General features: G+C 42.3%; 1 protein-coding gene across 1 annotated transcript in view; it reads right to left on the bottom strand.

Moving 5' to 3' along the window:
• The window catches only part of LOC117484575 (calmodulin-regulated spectrin-associated protein 3-like), a 28890-nt gene extending 12019 nt beyond the window's left edge, over positions 1 to 16871 (bottom strand). Inside the window, exons 1-9 of the mRNA XM_034132995.1 lie at positions 16736 to 16871; positions 8715 to 8989; positions 7704 to 7844; positions 6935 to 7015; positions 6684 to 6719; positions 3296 to 3343; positions 1896 to 2034; positions 1428 to 1567; positions 50 to 143 (exon numbers count right to left, since the gene is read on the bottom strand). Coding sequence (XP_033988886.1) covers positions 50 to 143; positions 1428 to 1567; positions 1896 to 2034; positions 3296 to 3343; positions 6684 to 6719; positions 6935 to 7015; positions 7704 to 7844; positions 8715 to 8989; positions 16736 to 16871 — 1090 coding nt within the window. The remainder of the gene's footprint in view (positions 1 to 49; positions 144 to 1427; positions 1568 to 1895; positions 2035 to 3295; positions 3344 to 6683; positions 6720 to 6934; positions 7016 to 7703; positions 7845 to 8714; positions 8990 to 16735) is intronic.
• Positions 16872 to 18199: the final 1328 nt, after the last annotated feature.

The raw sequence follows: 18199 nt of genomic DNA, 5'->3' as shown, positions 1-18199 counted from the left end.
GGTGATATTTATCGTTGGAGAAATAGAAGTGTTTTACCGCCACGCAGACCTGTGAGGTCGATGGGTGTCACCGGCTGCACAAACTCAGGCTTCTTCACCTCGAACCAGTCGAGCAGCTCAGCGATGAAGCTCATGATGTTCAGCTGAGGAACAGGAGACACCAGGTGGAGGTATTAAAAAGGACACACACAAAAAAACATGACTGTGGGCTCGTTACAAAGAGAGTCGCAAAAAGATTAGATTAGATTTCAAACGAGTTGTTACTGATACGCAATTTAAAACAAATAGTGACTAATTGAGATTATTTTGACACGTCAACAGTTTTGCATGCCTTCCTTTCATGCTGCTTCCCACACACTGTACTAATACATCTGCAGTATATGAAGTATATCAGTGTGCAGTATATTAAAGGTCACCTAATCTAAATTCACTTCATCATGTCTCTTCCACATAAACATGTGTCCCCTCTGTGTTCAGAGACTCTTTCAGGAACAAAGACCCCCTCTCTTTTTGTCCTGATCCATCTTTATAAAAACCTGTCTGAAAATCAGCGGATCAGAATTTGGTCTCTTTGTGATGTCATTATGTTTGTTTGGGTTGTGTAACCATTAGCCAATCACCAACCAAGGTAACCCCCCCCCCCCCACCTTATCACCTGAATCTCCTCCTAGAGCAGTGGTTCCCAACCGGGGGTACGGGGACCCCTAGGGGTATTTGAGAGGGTTGCAGGGGGTACGTAGAAAGATTAGGGATTGGAATATATTTTCACACAGAACCTTTTTTTAAATCAATGTTCATAATCCTGGTGTCCCGCCCCCAGACCTATCAAAGCTTATGAAAGACAAGCGTGTCATTAAAAGCTCTAGTCTTAACAAAAGTTGTTGAAACTGCTAGAAGTGAGTCTCAATATAATTATTTTCACTGACAATAAGTATCAATGTCAAGTTTAAATGCATTTGTATTAAGGGTGAGTTATGCAAGTGATTTTCATCCAAGGAGCAGTTGGGTTGAACATTATTACAAAGGGTTTAAATACAAGAACAAATGTTGGCAAATCGTCACAGATGAGAGAGGGGGTTCTTATAGAATGGAGACCAGCTCAAGGGGGACACGAGACAAAAAAGGTTGGGAACCGCTGTCATAGAGCACCATTGTGTTTTTTTAAACCAATCATCTCTCAGAGGGGCGTGGCCAGCAGCAGCTCATTAGCATTTAAAGCTACAGACACAGCATCAGCACTTTTGGAACAGGGCTGAAACAGAGGGGATTATGGGATGCTCCAATGATCTGTTTGGTGTTTCAGCCAATCAGAGACAGGCTCTGGATATATCTGAGACCTGTAATATACTGATGAAGAAGAGGATAATAGGGGACCTTAAATATCAAGTTACAGTATATTAATGCAGTTGGAGAGTGTTGATGCGTACGTGCAGGGTGGGGGGGGCGTAGAGCAGGTCCTCCACAGCCAGGGGGCAGCAGCTCTGCAGACTGCTCTCACTGAACTCCCTGATCAGCTGCAGGTTGTAGAGACTGTCGGCCAGCGACATGGTGTCCTTCAGACACACATCTGGAGACACAACAAACACACATTCAAATGCATTTAGTGTTCTTCAAACACTTTACTGAGTTATTTGTAGAGATCAGCAAATTAAACGTGAAATACTTTGAAAATGAAAGTTTGGTAAAGGGAACAGCAGAAGAAGACGGGCAGGAAACAGAGATGCTCTCCCACCGTAATGGAAACCTTTTACAGACATCAGCTAAAGATACATATTTAATCGTGTGATGTGCACGTTCATGCATGTGTGTGTGTGTGTGCGCGTGCGTGCGTGCGTGCATGCGTGTGTGTGTGCGCGTGCGTGCGTGCGTGTGTGTGTGTGTGTGTGTGTGTGTACCCTCTAGAGGCAGCAGCTGGGGGCAGTAGTAGTGCAGCGCTGCAGCTATGGCGCAGCCGTTGGACAGGTCTTTGACTCCGGTCACTACCGGGAAGGTGGGCGTCAGCTTGGACTGAACCAGGTCCTTCCTGTAGCGGATCTGAGGGAGAGAAGAGGGGGAGGGGGGAGACAGAGGAGGGTGAGAGGAGGGAGAGTTGTGCCAGGAAACAGAAACAACAAATGGACGAGTGAGGGGAAGAGAGGGGGATAATAAGAAATGAAAATAAAGATTAAAACCATCGAGTCTGAAACTATGACGGCAGCCAAACTCCAGGAAAACTGCAGATAGAAAGAAAACCCACAGAAACAAAGCGCAAGACCAGTGATGCTACTATAAACACACACACACACACACACACACACACACACACACACACACACACAACACACACACACACACACACACACACACACACCACACACACACACACACACACACACACACACACACACACACACACACACACACACACACACACACACACACACACACACACACACACACACACACACACACCAGAAGGTGCAAAGGTGTCAAACAGAAAATGAAGTGAGGTTAGGTGATGGAGGCCTCGGCCCTCCGGAGTCCATGCAGCAGAGCTCTGATCACGTCAGAAATCAGAACATAAACAGAGACGTTTATCCAAAGGAAACGAACACTGTGTCACTGAGACGCACACTGCAGGATTACACAGCCAATCAGAGGAGGACCATCTCACTGGGAAGACTCAATGCTTTATGTCCACAGTGTTGACAATTATAAAAATAAATCTATATATTTATCAATTAATGAAGTTGGCTAAAGATGCTATCTACGCATACAGCAAGCTAGCTAGTGAATGTTAGCTATCTAGCTAGCTATTTCATTGTGATTAATGATCATTTTTTAAATCATTAATTACAATGAATTCGTTTATTTCAATGTTTTTAATGCAAAAAGTATGAAAATGTTAATAATGGCCGAAATGTGGCTAATTATTATTATTATTTATTTTTTATTTTTTCACTCATTGAATATAAAACAACACTTTAAGCAGTTTATATTGCCAATTTTTAAAGGTTAACAACCTGAAAAGTATTCTAAATCTCAAGTCCATAGCTGTTAGACTTGGAAAGGAATTACATTTTCTAAATTCAGGCTGCCTTTATTCCTCCTGAGACTCGGCTGTGTAACGCTCTTTCAAGCAGAGCAGTACAATGTAGATAAGTTCTGTTAATATCTAATAAACCATCCAGCCTCGGGGTTGGACGAGAGATTAGTGAGCCGCTCAGTCATTGGTTGACGGCGGGGGTACAGGCGTGGCGATTGGTCAATCACACGTGGGGGGGAGTGGGGTAAAGAGCGAGGGGTTATACTTTACCACTGGAGGCTTATTCCCCGACTCCTTCAAACAAAAAGCGATAGCATGCTGGACGGGGGAGGCAGATAGAGGGAGATAAATGAGAGGGGGCGTCATCTGGAGACCACAAAGGCACAGCTAAGGGGGGAGAGGGGGAGAAACTGGGGGGTTTAAAGGTGCAATGTGTAAGAACATGACTTCACGTCACCACCGCTAAGCTAAAGGAGGCTAATGTTGCAACCAAGCGGCAAACTCTGGGGAAGAGCCGGGACGCCAATAAGGAAGTGCCACAAACTGCAGTTCATCTATTGGCCGATAGGCGATGACTGCAGAAAGGAGCAGTTTCCATAGACCCCCATGTTAAAATGCCCAACTTTACAGCAGAAAAAAACATTTTTCTGCCCCTGGATGCAATAAATATTATGATGGATATAGTTAGATTCCACATTCATGATTATGAATCTGTGAGTGAATTGTTTTCAACGCGACCCTTTTATTTATATTAGGTCTTAAAGTTTTTGCATAAATTAGGGAGCGTGGTCACTTTGATGGACAGGTACGTGCCTCACTGTCAGCTAACAGCAACTTGTCCACTCTGCTACGCTACAACGTTAGCTAGTTGTAGTTACTGTACTTGACCCTTTAGCCGTGTTCGTGGTAAAATGCCAGACAATTAAAATGTCGTGCTGTGCGCTTGAATGCACTAACAGAACTTCCAAGAAGTCTAAAATGATAATATTATGCATGTTAACCCCGTTAGCAGGTGTTTGTGTGCTTGTTAGCTTAGCTTGTTATGTAGCTTATTAGCCAGCTAAGGACGTAACCCTTTATACATGTATATATATATATATATATATATACATACAGTTTAGTTTATGATTCAGCCTTGGGTAAGACTTTTATAGTATATGGCTATGACGCCCATAATGCTAAACAGGAGCAAATGTTAAAAGGGGACCCAATCATCCCAGTGGTGGCCGCCGGAGCTAACGGAGCCACAGGGGGCTAGCTCCAGCCGGCGTCCAGCTCCAGCCGGCGTCCCGGAGCCCCCTGCGGCTCCGTTAGCTCCGGGCGGTGGAGTCCGGCGTTATAACTGGAGATCAAGGAATGCAGCGAAACGCGGACTTGGTTCGCCTGCAGCCCGCTGTAGTATTAGCTAAATAAATGATGTTGAAGAAGGCTTATTAAGCTGAACATCGCCACAATTGTTCTGCTATGTATCGGTACTTCTTTTATTTTATTAACGTGATGACAAGCATTAAGAATAACAACAAGCTAATTCTCTTGCAGATTGTCTCGTTTGATTATGAATGTAACGTTTATATAGGGGAACTACACTGTTTTATCAAAACCAAAGTGCCACGCAGTAACTTGGTATGCATGTATTTCATGTTAGCTTAGCTTCTTAGCCTGAGCTAGCTCTGTTTACTTCCAGTTCGGAGGCAGCAGGTCCCGCCTCGGCTCCGCCTCTTTGCCCTTATTTGGAGCAGGCTGGAGTTAGACTCTGACGTCACTGTCGAGCCGTTAGTGGCCGACTCCGCCTACTAAGGGCTTCTCGGCAACTCTGCAGAATCCTATGGGTGACGTCACGGACCCTACGTCCATTTATATATACAGTCTATGGTTGCAACCCAGTCTCACAGCATTTTGTGTTATAGTCACGAAATGTGATCTATTGATTCGTGTTCACCATCATGATTTCCCCATTTTTTCCCTTCTAATTTGTTATATATTTTGGATGCAGGCACGAAACATAGAAATACAATCTTTCTGTATGACGCGAAAAAAATGGGAATATCGTGTTGGTGAACACGAATCAATAGATTACATTTCGTGACTATAACACGAAATGCCGTGAGACTGGGTTTAATGTTGGGCTATGACGGAACTACAGCATGGTCACATGACTTCACGTCACCACCGCTAAGCTAAAGGCGGCTAATGTTGGGCTATAACGGAACTACAGCACGGTCACATGACTTCACGTCACCACCGCTAAGCTAAAGGCGGCTAGTGTTGGGCTATAACGGAACTACAGCACGGTCACATGACTTCACGTCACCACCGCTAAGCTAAAGGCGGCTAATGTTGGGCTATAACGGAACTACAGCACGGTCACATGACTTCACGTCACCACCGCTAAGCTAAAGGCGGCTAATGTTGGGCTATAACGGAACTACAGCACGGTCACATGACTTCACGTCACCACCGCTAAGCTAAAGGAGGCTAATGTTGGGCTATGACGGAACTACAGCATGGTCACATGACTTCACGTCACCACCGCTAAGCTAAAGGCGGCTAATGTTGGGCTATAACGGAACTACAGCACGGTCACATGACTTCACGTCACCACCGCTAAGCTAAAGGCGGCTAATGTTGGGCTATAACGGAACTACAGCACGGTCACATGACTTCACGTCACCACCACTAAGCTAAAGGAGGCTAATGTTGGGCTATGACGGAACTACAGCATGGTCACATGACTTCACGTCACCACCGCTAAGCTAAAGGCGGCTAATGTTGGGCTATAACGGAACTACAGCACGGTCACATGACTTCACGTCACCATCGCTAAGCTAAAGGTGGCTAATGTTGGGCTATAAAGGAACTACAGCACGGTCACATGACTTCACGTCACCATCGCTAAGCTAAAGGTGGCTAATGTTGGGCTATAAAGGAACTACAGCACGGTCACATGACTTCACCTCACCACCGCTAAGCTAAAGGTGGCTAATGTTAGGCTATAAAGGAACTACAGCACGGTCACATGACTTCACGTCACCACCACTAAGCTAAAGGAGGCTAATGTTGGGCTATAAAGGAACTACAGCACGGTCACATGACTTCACGTCACCACCGCTAAGCTAAAGGTGGCGTTTAGTCGTCTTATAATGCTGAGTCATGTCAGAGAGACTCATTCCTGCAGCTGAAGTTTACAAGATGGCAGAGCAGTTTTGTATTTTTTGTTTGTGTCTCAGTTTCCGCAGTTAATTTGAGTTTTAGGTACCACACATTGCATCTTTAATAATCAGCTGGGGATAAATGTCACCTCCCTCCCCTCTTTCCCCCCTGGCTCTGATACTCAGGGCAGATTGAGATTCAACTGATGACTGGATTAAAAAACTTCATTAACAACCCCCAGCATTAACATGATAAACAGTTGAGAAAAAGGTCAGCAGATATTTAACACACTGAGGTTACGTTCACACGGCAAGTCTTCGTGCATAATTCAGATTTATAACTCAGATCTGTTTTAGTTTTTTAAACGTGACGAGTCCAGTGTGGACCCTCTGACCTATCACATACATCAATTATAATTGAGCCACTTCCTGCCTGCAGTGTGAACGTAGCCTGAAGGCAGAACTTTAAATAATGGATGTGTTTGACTCAGAGAGGAAGAGACACTTACGGGGACAAGTTTCCAGTACCAACGGTTGGATTGACACTGCCCGAGAGCAAGGCATTAGTGGGGGGGGGGGGGAGAAGCATTGTCGATGTTAGAAGCAACAAACACACAGAATGAAAGATGGCTACAAAACATGGTGTGTGTGTGTGTGTGTGTGTGTGTGTGTGTGTGTGTGTGTGTGTGTGTGTGTGTGTGTGTGTGTGTGTGTGTGTGTGTGTGTGTGTGTGTGTGTGTGTGTGTGTGTGTGTGTTTACCGAGTCCTGAGCAGTCTGCAGGTCTGTGCATGCCTTGCTGGGCTCTTCTTCTTCTGTGGTTTCTCTCAACTTCTGGTTCAGCTATGAGAAGATAAAAGACATCATTATAGTAAATAAATAAATATATTCACTGTTTGTTTTTTGTTTTCTTGGGGCGTGTGGCGCAGTGGATAGAGCCTTGGTGTTCGGATCAGGGGGTCACAGGTTCAAACCCCACTGCAGTCAGCATGTCGTTGTGTCCCTGAGACACTTCACCCCAAATTGCTCCTGTGGAGATTGTCCACAGTATTGAGTATGTAAGTCGCTTTGGATAAAAGCGTCTAACAAGTAACATGTTCTATCTTGGCTGAAACTAACATGTTTATGAGTGTCAAAGATGAGAAACATAATAAAAAGGTCTTAAGTGAAAAACCAGCAAGAAATCACAATGCAAAGAAAAAGTATAACTATTTTTCATAACCGTTGAAAAAACAAGAAAGACAAAATCAACAGCAAAAATGAATAGAAAAAAAATATATATAGTATATATTTATATATATAATAATTAATTAGTAGAAAAAAGTCATTATATAAAGATGTAAAGCTGTAATTTAATAAATACAAAATATTTTTTTAAATACCTAATATTACGAAAAGAAAGTTGTATTTTGAATACAATCACAATATTTACAAAAAATATGGTTAGAAAACAAATAAATTATATAAATATTATAGAATTAAAATATGAAATAATACAATATGAGATAGTGTTTCTGAGCGTGCGTCGCACCCTGTTGACCCAGAACAGCAGGGCGTTCTCCCACGGAGCGCCGGCGCCCGTTAGCTCCGCCTCCGCCGCCATCTTCACCCGGCCCACCGCCTCGTTAGCAGCCAATGACATCAGGCCGTCAATCAGAGCCAGATGGGCCTTCTGCACCAATCACAGCAGGAGCACACATTGACACATCAGAACATCGTGATCAATCAGTACGGTAACAATGGGCTATAAAGGAACTACAGCACGGTCACATGACTTCACGTCACCACCGCTAAGCTAAAGGTGGCTAATGTTGGGCTATAAAGGAACTACAGCACGGTCACGTGACTTCACGTCACGACCGCTAAGCTAAAGGTGGCTAATGTTGGGCTATAAAGGAACTACAGCACGGTCACATGACTTCACGTCTCCACCGCTAAGCTAAAGGAGGCTAGTGTTGGGCTATAAAGGAACTACAGCACGGTCACATGACTTCACGTCACCACCGCTAAGCTAAAGGAGGCTAATGTTGGGCTATAAAGGAACTACAGCACGGTCACATGACTTCACGTCACCACCGCTAAGCTAAAGGTGGCTAATGTTGGGCTATAAAGGAACTACAGCACGGTCACGTGACTTCACGTCACGACCGCTAAGCTAAAGGTGGCTAATGTTGGGCTATAAAGGAACTACAGCACGGTCACATGACTTCACGTCTCCACCGCTAAGCTAAAGGAGGCTAGTGTTGGGCTATAAAGGAACTACAGCACGGTCACATGACTTCACGTCACCACCGCTAAGCTAAAGGAGGCTAATGTTGGGCTATAAAGGAACTACAGCACGGTCACATGACTTCACGTCACCACCGCTAAGCTAAAGGAGGCTAATGTTGGGCTATAAAGGAACTACAGCACGGTCACATGACTTCACGTCACCACCGCTAAGCTAAAGGTGGCTAATGTTGGGCTATAAAGGAACTACAGCATGGTCACATGACTTCACTATTGGAAACAATAAGACAGAATGAACGGTAAAATGAATCACCGTGTTGATGGGCACGGCGCTGAGGTCGTCTTCTGTGACGTCAACATCCTGGACCTTTGGACCGAAGCCTTTCTTAACGAGCAGCTGCAGCAGGGCGCCGTTATCCGCCTGCCCCTGCGCCGCAGGCTGGGAGACCCCGTGCTCCGCCTGCTGCAGCGCCCGGGCCCGGCAGTAGATCTCAGGAGAGACCAGCAGCTGGACCAGCGCCGGCTTCAGGTGCTGCTGCAGGTACTGGTCCCGGTAACACGGCTCCCGATACTCCACCGGAACATTCTCTGGAGAAAAGCAAAGGGAAACGAGAATATTATTAAAGATATAATGCAAGATGATGATGATTTAATTAACAACACGATTCAAAACGATATGGAAATATACTCGGGGATTCAAAACGATTCGATCCGATATGAGAACATAAGAAAGGATACAAAACAATACTATACTATACCACACAATGAGATACGACCACACAATGAGATACAATGCTATACCACACAATGACATACTACCACACAATGAGATACAATGCTATACCACACAATGACATACTACCACACAATGAGATACTATACCACACAATGAGATACTATACCACACAATGACATACTACCACACAATGAGATACTATACCACACAACCACACAATGAGATACTATACCACACAATGACATACTACCACACAATGAGATACTATACCACACAATGAGATACTATACCACACAATGAGATACTATACCACACAATGACATACTACCACACAATGAGATACTATACCACACAATGACATACTATACCACACAATGAGATACTATACCACACAATGACATACTATACCACACAATGAGATACTATACCACACAATGAGATACTATACCACACAATGAGATACTATACCACACAATGAGGTACTATACCACACAATGAGATACTATACCACACAATGAGATACTATACCACACAATGAGGTACTATACCACACAATGACATACTACCACACAATGAGATACTATACCACACAATGACATACTACCACACAATGAGATACTATACCACACAATGAGATACAATGCTATACCACACAATGACATACTACCACACAATGAGATACAATGCTATACCACACAATGACATACTACCACACAATGAGATACTATACCACACAATGACATACTATACCACACAATGACATACTACCACACAATGAGATACTATACCACACAATGACATACTATACACAATGAGGTACTATACCACACAATGAGATACTATACCACACAATGAGATACTATACCACACAATGAGATACTATACCACACAATGAGATACTATACCACACAATGACATACTACCACACAATGAGATACTATACCACACAATGACATACTACCACACAATGAGATACGATACCACACAATGACATACTACCACACAATGAGATACTATACCACACAATGACATACTATACCACACAATGAGATGCTATACCACACAATGAGATACTATACCACACAATGAGATACTATACCACACAATGAGGTACTATACCACACAATGACATACTACCACACAATGAGATACTATACCACACAATGACATACTACCACACAATGAGATACTATACCACACAATGAGGTACTATACCACACAATGAGATACTATACCACACAATGAGATACTATACCACACAATGAGGTACTATACCACACAATGAGATACTATACCACACAATGAGATACTATACCACACAATGAGATACTATACCACACAATGAGATACTATACCACACAATGAGATACTATACCACACAATGACATACTACCACACAATGAGATACTACCACACAATGAGATACTATACCACACAATGAGATACTATACCACACAATGAGATACTATACCACACAATGAGATACTATACCACACAATGAGATACTATACCACACAATGAGATACTATACCACACAATGACATACTACCACACAATGAGATACTACCACACAATGAGATACTATACCACACAATGAGATACTATACCACACAATGAGATACTATACCACACAATGACATACTACCACACAATGAGATACTACCACACAATGAGATACTATACCACACAATGAGATACTATACCACACAATGAGGTACTATACCACACAATGAGATACTATACCACACAATGAGATACTATACCACACAATGAGATACTATACCACACAATGAGGTACTATACCACACAATGAGATACTATACCACACAATGACATACTATACACAATGAGGTACTATACCACACAATGACATACTACCACACAATGAGATACTATACCACACAATGACATACTACCACACAATGAGGTACTATACCACACAATGAGATACTATACCACACAATGAGGTACTATACCACACAATGAGATACTATACCACACAATGAGGTACTATACCACACAATGAGATACTATACCACACAATGAGATACTATACCACACAATGAGGTACTATACCACACAATGACATACTACCACACAATGAGATACTATACCACACAATGACATACTATACCACACAATGAGATACTATACCACACAATGAGATACTATACCACACAATGAGATACTATACCACACAATGAGGTACTATACCACACAATGAGATACTATACCACACAATGAGGTACTATACCACACAATGAGATACTACAGTATACTATACCACACAATGAGATACTATACCACACAATGAGATACTATACCACACAATGAGATACTATACCACACAATGAGGTACTATACCACACAATGAGATACTACAGTATACTATACCACACAATGAGATACTATACCACACAATGAGATACTATACCACACAATGAGATACTATATCACACAATGAGGTACTATACCACACAATGAGGTACTATACCACACAATGAGATGCTATACCACACAATGAGATACTATACCACACAATGAGATACTATACCACACAATGAGGTACTATACCACACAATGAGATACTATACCACACAATGAGATACTATACCACACAATGAGATACTATACCACACAATGAGATACTATACCACACAATGAGGTACTATACCACACAATGAGGTACTATACCACACAATGAGATGCTATACCACACAATGAGATACTATACCACACAATGAGATACTATACTTTACGATTAGATATGATAACATATGAAACGAGAAGGATACAATACGACACCATACTATAGTACGATACAATCCACTGTGAGACTATAAGATAAGATAAGAAAGGATACAATACTATACGATACAAAACAGTACGATACGATATGATACGATATGGTACGATATGATACGATATGATACGATATGATACGATATGGTACGATATGATACGATATGGCACGATATGATACGATATGGTACGATATGATACGATATGGTACGATATGGTACGATATGATACGATATGATACGATATGGTACGATATGATACGATATGATACGATATGATACGATATGGTACGATATGATACGATATGGCACGATATGATACGATATGGTACGATATGATACGATATGGTACGATATGGTACGATATGATACGATATGATACGATATGGTACGATATGGTACGATATGATACGATATGATACGATATGGTACGATATGATACGATATGATACGATATGGTACGATATGATACGATATGATACGATATGATACTGATACGATATGATACGATATGGTACGATATGATACGATATGATACTGATACGATATGATACGATATGATACGATATGATACGATATGATACGATATGGTACGATATGGTACGATATGATACGATATGGTACGATATGGTACGATATGATACGATATGGTACGATATGATACGATACGATATGGTACAAAACGATACAAAAATATGATAGGATACAGTACACAACGCTGCGATACAAGACGATACAAAATGATACAAGACAATACGATACAGGACGATATATAACGTGATACAGCATTGATACCATATGATACACTACAGTAGAATACGATTTAAGAAGAAACGACACACAACTAAAGACAACGATATTAAACTAAACGATACTTTACGATAAAGGTAAGATACAGTGCGATACGATAAGATAACGTACGATACAGTACGGTACGATACAGTACGGTACGATACGAAACGGTGTGATACGAAACGGTGCGATACGAAACGGTGCGATACGAAACGGTGCGATACGAAACGGTGCGATACGAAACGGTGTGATACGGTACGAAACTGACTGGAAATGTTTTCCAGCCGGGACAGCTGTGTTGTTAGCGTGGATTTTACATAAAACAAATTGATGTTGATTTCTATCAGTTTGAATTGAGTGTATTGAATAAATGAATGAGACAGGGGAGACTCCTTCAGACTCGGGGTTGTCCACATTACCAACAGTAAAGCTTTCTAAATCCTTGTCTCTTCAAACCAAGTCTCAGGTCATTATGGTCTGCAAGTCTTTAAAAGTCTCTGACAGGAAGTGACAGCAGAGAGCCCTCTTCTGCATGAACAAGTGAGTGTGAGTGTGTGTGTGTGTGTGTGTGTGTGTGTGTGTGTGTGTGTGTGTGTGTGTGTGTGTGTGTCTACATCTACTGTGGACACAGAACACTCCATTGGCTGACCCATATTCCAGAGCTGGAGATGTGGGAGGACTTCTCAGAGACCAGAGTCTGCAGTGGTTCTCTGGAGGTCTGAACGATTATCACATCTCACTGAGACTCTAATGACTTCTCTCTCTGTGACCCAGCGTGGTGAAGACACTGCACAAACGCTAACTGTTCTGATGATAAACAAACTGTACTCCCACTGTAGCGGCCAAAATCATACATATATAAATAAAACAGATAATTAACTTAAAGGGGACCTATCATGCAAAATGCACTTGTGTACGTCTTTTCTACATGAATATGTGTCCCCGGTGTTCCAGGGAACTCACCAAGTGTCAGAAAACACAACCCTCTCTATTTTCCTCCATACCCAAATCTCTAAAAAAGGGGCTGCAACGGATCTGATAAAAACTGATCCAGATTTGAACACTGTCCTGACGTCAGGACGGTGGCGCTACGGCTATTGGGCCAACTCCACCAATCAGGAGGAGACAGCCACGGCCATTGCTGTTAGAAAGCGCTGGAGACGCTGTAGTACATATGCCAGGCCTGTAGGTGGTGCTGTTCTCACAGAATCTGCCCTTGCTAAAACAGAGCTAAAATTGAGCGAAATGAGGCATGGCTAAAATGCATGATCTGTTTGGTATTTTGAAAACAGACACGTATAAATATGCCTTATATAGGTATGGCCCTACAATATATCATTTAAATATAGCATGATAGGTCCACTTTAAAGTAACACTGACGCAGGGCAATGATCCAATATCATTTACAAAGAACAGGTTTCCTATATTTCTTTCCTTTGGCTTTCCTTCTTGTGGCTTGAAACACCCTGGTTAAAGGTCCCTCCTCCACCTGTCTCCAATGTATACAATTACACCAGGTGCCCAAACATGCCATCACAATAAAAGCAAAGAAACTATTTTAACTTGCAATAACAACAATAACTAAGAATACATTTACTATAACCAGAAAGAACATAATGTTTTAACTATTAAATACTATAAAGCAATATATAGCTCCAACACCCACACACTCTCTGAGTCAGTGTAATAACACACACTCTCTGAGTCAGTGTAATAACACACACTCCTGCAGTAACACACACTAGGGGCTAACGCTCTGCAGCTCTGCAGGGCTGTCGTCACCAGGGAGGAGAATGGGAACCATGGGCACAATGGGAGAGTGGATGAGACTGGACTGCAGAGCAGGAACCAGCTGAGGGCCGGACTCCTGCATCAGGGGGAACGAGGACCACTTTAGGAAGACATGAAATGAAGTCAAATGAATGTTGTTGGTTATCATAAAGAATTCAATAAATTAAAGGGTTGGAAACGATTAAAATAACGTAATAGTTGTTATGATTTAGGTTAAAGTAGGAAGATTTAATTTGGTCAGCAGGAGAGGACTCTTTAAAGTAGAGACACTACATACTGATATACACCTGAACATCAGCAGGAGAGGACTCTTTAAAGTAGAGACACTACATACTGATATACACCTGAACATCAGCAGGAGAGGACTCTTTAAAGTAGAGACACTACATACTGATATACACCTGAACATCAGCAGGAGAGGACTCTTTAAAGTAGAGACGCTACATACTGATATACACCTGAACATCAGCAGGAGAGGACTCTTTAAAGTAGAGACACTACATACTGATATACACCTGAACATCAGCAGGAGAGGACTCTTTAAAGTAGAGACACTACATACTGATATACACCTGAACATCAGCAGGAGAGGACTCTTTAAAGTAGAGACACTACATACTGATATACACCTGAACATCAGCAGGAGAGGACTCTTTAAAGTAGAGACACTACATACTGATATACACCTGAACATCAGCAGGAGAGGACTCTTTAAAGTAGAGACACTACATACTGATATACACCTGAACATCAGCAGGAGAGGACTCTTTAAAGTAGAGACACTACATACTGATATACACCTGAACATCAGCAGGAGAGGACTCTTTAAAGTAGAGACACTACATACTGATATACACCTGAACATCAGCAGGAGAGGACTCTTTAAAGTAGAGACACTACATACTGATATACACCTGAACATCAGCAGGAGAGGACTCTTTAAAGTAGAGACACTACATACTGATATACACCTGAACATCAGCAGGAGAGGACTCTTTAAAGTAGAGACACTACATACTGATATACACCTGAACATCAGCAGGAGAGGACTCTTTAAAGTAGAGACACTACATACTGATATACACCTGAACATCAGCAGGAGAGGACTCTTTAAAGTAGAGACACTACATACTGATATACACCTGAACATCAGCAGGAGAGGACTCTTTAAAGAGTAGTCCTCTGTCTGGAGGAATACATCTGAATCAGAGAAGATTCTTTATTGAGATATGAAATGAGGCGCTGGGGGCTTTTTTTCCAGTGAAGCTGAGACACAAATATAACAGGAATCTGAATTATTACATAAACTAGGACACTTTTGTATAACTGCAGAAATTAACTGAGTACATTTACTCAAGTTCTGTACTTAATTAATTTTGAGGTACTTGTACTTTACTTGAGTATTTAAATGTTATGCTTCGTTGTACTTCTAATCCACTACAGTTCAGAGGTAAATGGTGTACTTGTACTCCATTACGTTTATTTAATACCTTTAGTTATAGACTTTAATGAATGAAATATAATCAACACAGTATTTTCAACATATAGAAATATTTGTATTATAGTTTTAAACGTATTTCATTTGTTTGTGCATACCCTGTAACAAAAAGAAAGAAATAAAATAAATAATACAAGTTTCAGATAAATGTAGGGAAGTAAAAATATAAAGTCCAATAAAATGGAAATAGTATTAAATAGCTCTTAATACTTCAGGTGTTTTCCCCCTCTGCTGACACACACTGAGACCCTTTACAGTCAATCCACATCCCATAATATCCATATGAATGTATATTTCAGGCTAGGACCGGGCACCAGCTGCAGAGGTTCGAGTCCAGCTTCAGATTGAGATAGAATAAAGGCCAAATGGCTCAATATCTTTATATATTTCTGTGAATTTGAAAGGTGTTGTTCCGCTGCTGAGGCTCCGCAGGCCGAACACACCCCCCCTCCTCCCCGACAGAAGGCTTTGTTGCGCCGCAGCAATGACAGCATGCAGGGGGGACGACGACGACGACAACACCCACATGCACCGTCACATTTATATGATTTTAAACACATTTTTGTTATCGTGCAGCCTGAAACCGCGGAAGGATCCGAGCGGTGCTGAGGCTGCAGGAGCTTCAGCGGGAGGATGCAGGACGGAGCCCCACCCAGAGGAGCCTCAGAGCGGGGAGAGAGCGGAGGAAGAGGAGCCTGGAGGAGGAGGAAGGTTACCTGCAGATCCGTACGCTTTGTTCAGCAGCCAGCGGACACTCGCGGAGGTTTTCGCTCGGCTGAGGTCGTACCGGTCCAGAGGCTGGAGCTCCGGAACCGGGAGGCTCTTCTTCATCGCACCGGGAGAATCCACCATGACCAGGGAGAGAAGAGGAGGAGAGGGGGGGGGGGGAGAGAGACAGGGAGGGAGGGAGGGAGAGAGAGAGAGAGAGAGGGGAGGAGGACGAGTCTGCAGGGGCGGATCTAGTCTGATGTTACTGGGGGGCACATGTCATACAAAAATCTTTAAAAAAAATAAAATTCCAACATAAAATTATTTAAAAAAATGTATGCACTCAAAGGGCCGGTCGTCATTTTAAGACTAGATAAATATACATATATAAATATTAGGGCTGTGCGTTAATAACGCGTTAACGCAAAAAAAAATTAACGCCACTAATTATTTTAACGCGATTAACGCATGTGTATTTTTTGTCCTCGGCCGCCCCGTAGTTTCAGAGCGCATCGAGTTTAAAATACCATCTACAAGCTGATGCTGACAGCCCCGCTCCTGCCGCCCGCTTGTGGCAGACCACACTTCCACGCTCACCGGCAGGCCCGGACTGGCCATCGGGAGGACCGGGAGGGTGTGTGTATGTGTGGGGCGAGCAAGGCACACCTTACGTGTTGTTGTTGTTGTTGTTAGCATCTGGTGCTAGCTAGCTGCGCTAACGGATATAAGGAGCTGTTTCAATGACATTTCGCCGACAACTGCGCCGAGCACTTGACTTGATGCAGGTAGCCAGAAAGTGGGACATTGTACGAAAAGTCAGCACACTCAACACGGATCGTACGCGCAACATGATTGCAGCGTCCAGGCAGCTCCCATTCGAGCATATATGCCTTGAGCTGCACATAGCTCCAACGATCCATCACAGTGTCTCCACACACACACACACACACACACACACACACACACACACACACACACACACACACACACACACACACACACACACACACACACACACACACACACACACACACACACACAGTATTATTGTATGAGAGAGGTTCCAGGTTGAATTGAGGCGAATATTTGTAATGTTCAGGTTGTTGTGTTTAATATTCATGAGAATATTTGTCATTGTTCAAATGATAATAAACAAACATATAAAGCATATTTGTCCACTCATATGTTGATAAGAGTATTAAAAACTTGAAAAATATCCCTCTAATGTACATTTAGAACAGATAAAAAATGTGCGATTAATTTGCGATTAACTATGGACAATCATGCGATTAATCGCGATTAAATATTTTAATCGACTGACAGCCCTAATATATATATAATATATATAAAATAATGTATTATATTACATTATTGCCTCTGAATTGGATTATTATCAGATAGGGTAATAACTTCATAATTAACTACGTCTGAAAGCAAAGTCTAGGGCAAATAATTGCAAGACTCTTCTGTGT

This window comes from Trematomus bernacchii, unplaced genomic scaffold (assembly GCF_902827165.1).
Source record: "Trematomus bernacchii unplaced genomic scaffold, fTreBer1.1, whole genome shotgun sequence".
NCBI lineage: Eukaryota > Metazoa > Chordata > Actinopteri > Perciformes > Nototheniidae > Trematomus > Trematomus bernacchii.
The sequence above is the reverse complement of the archived record's forward strand: the minus strand, read 5'-3'. Positions and strand labels throughout refer to the sequence as shown.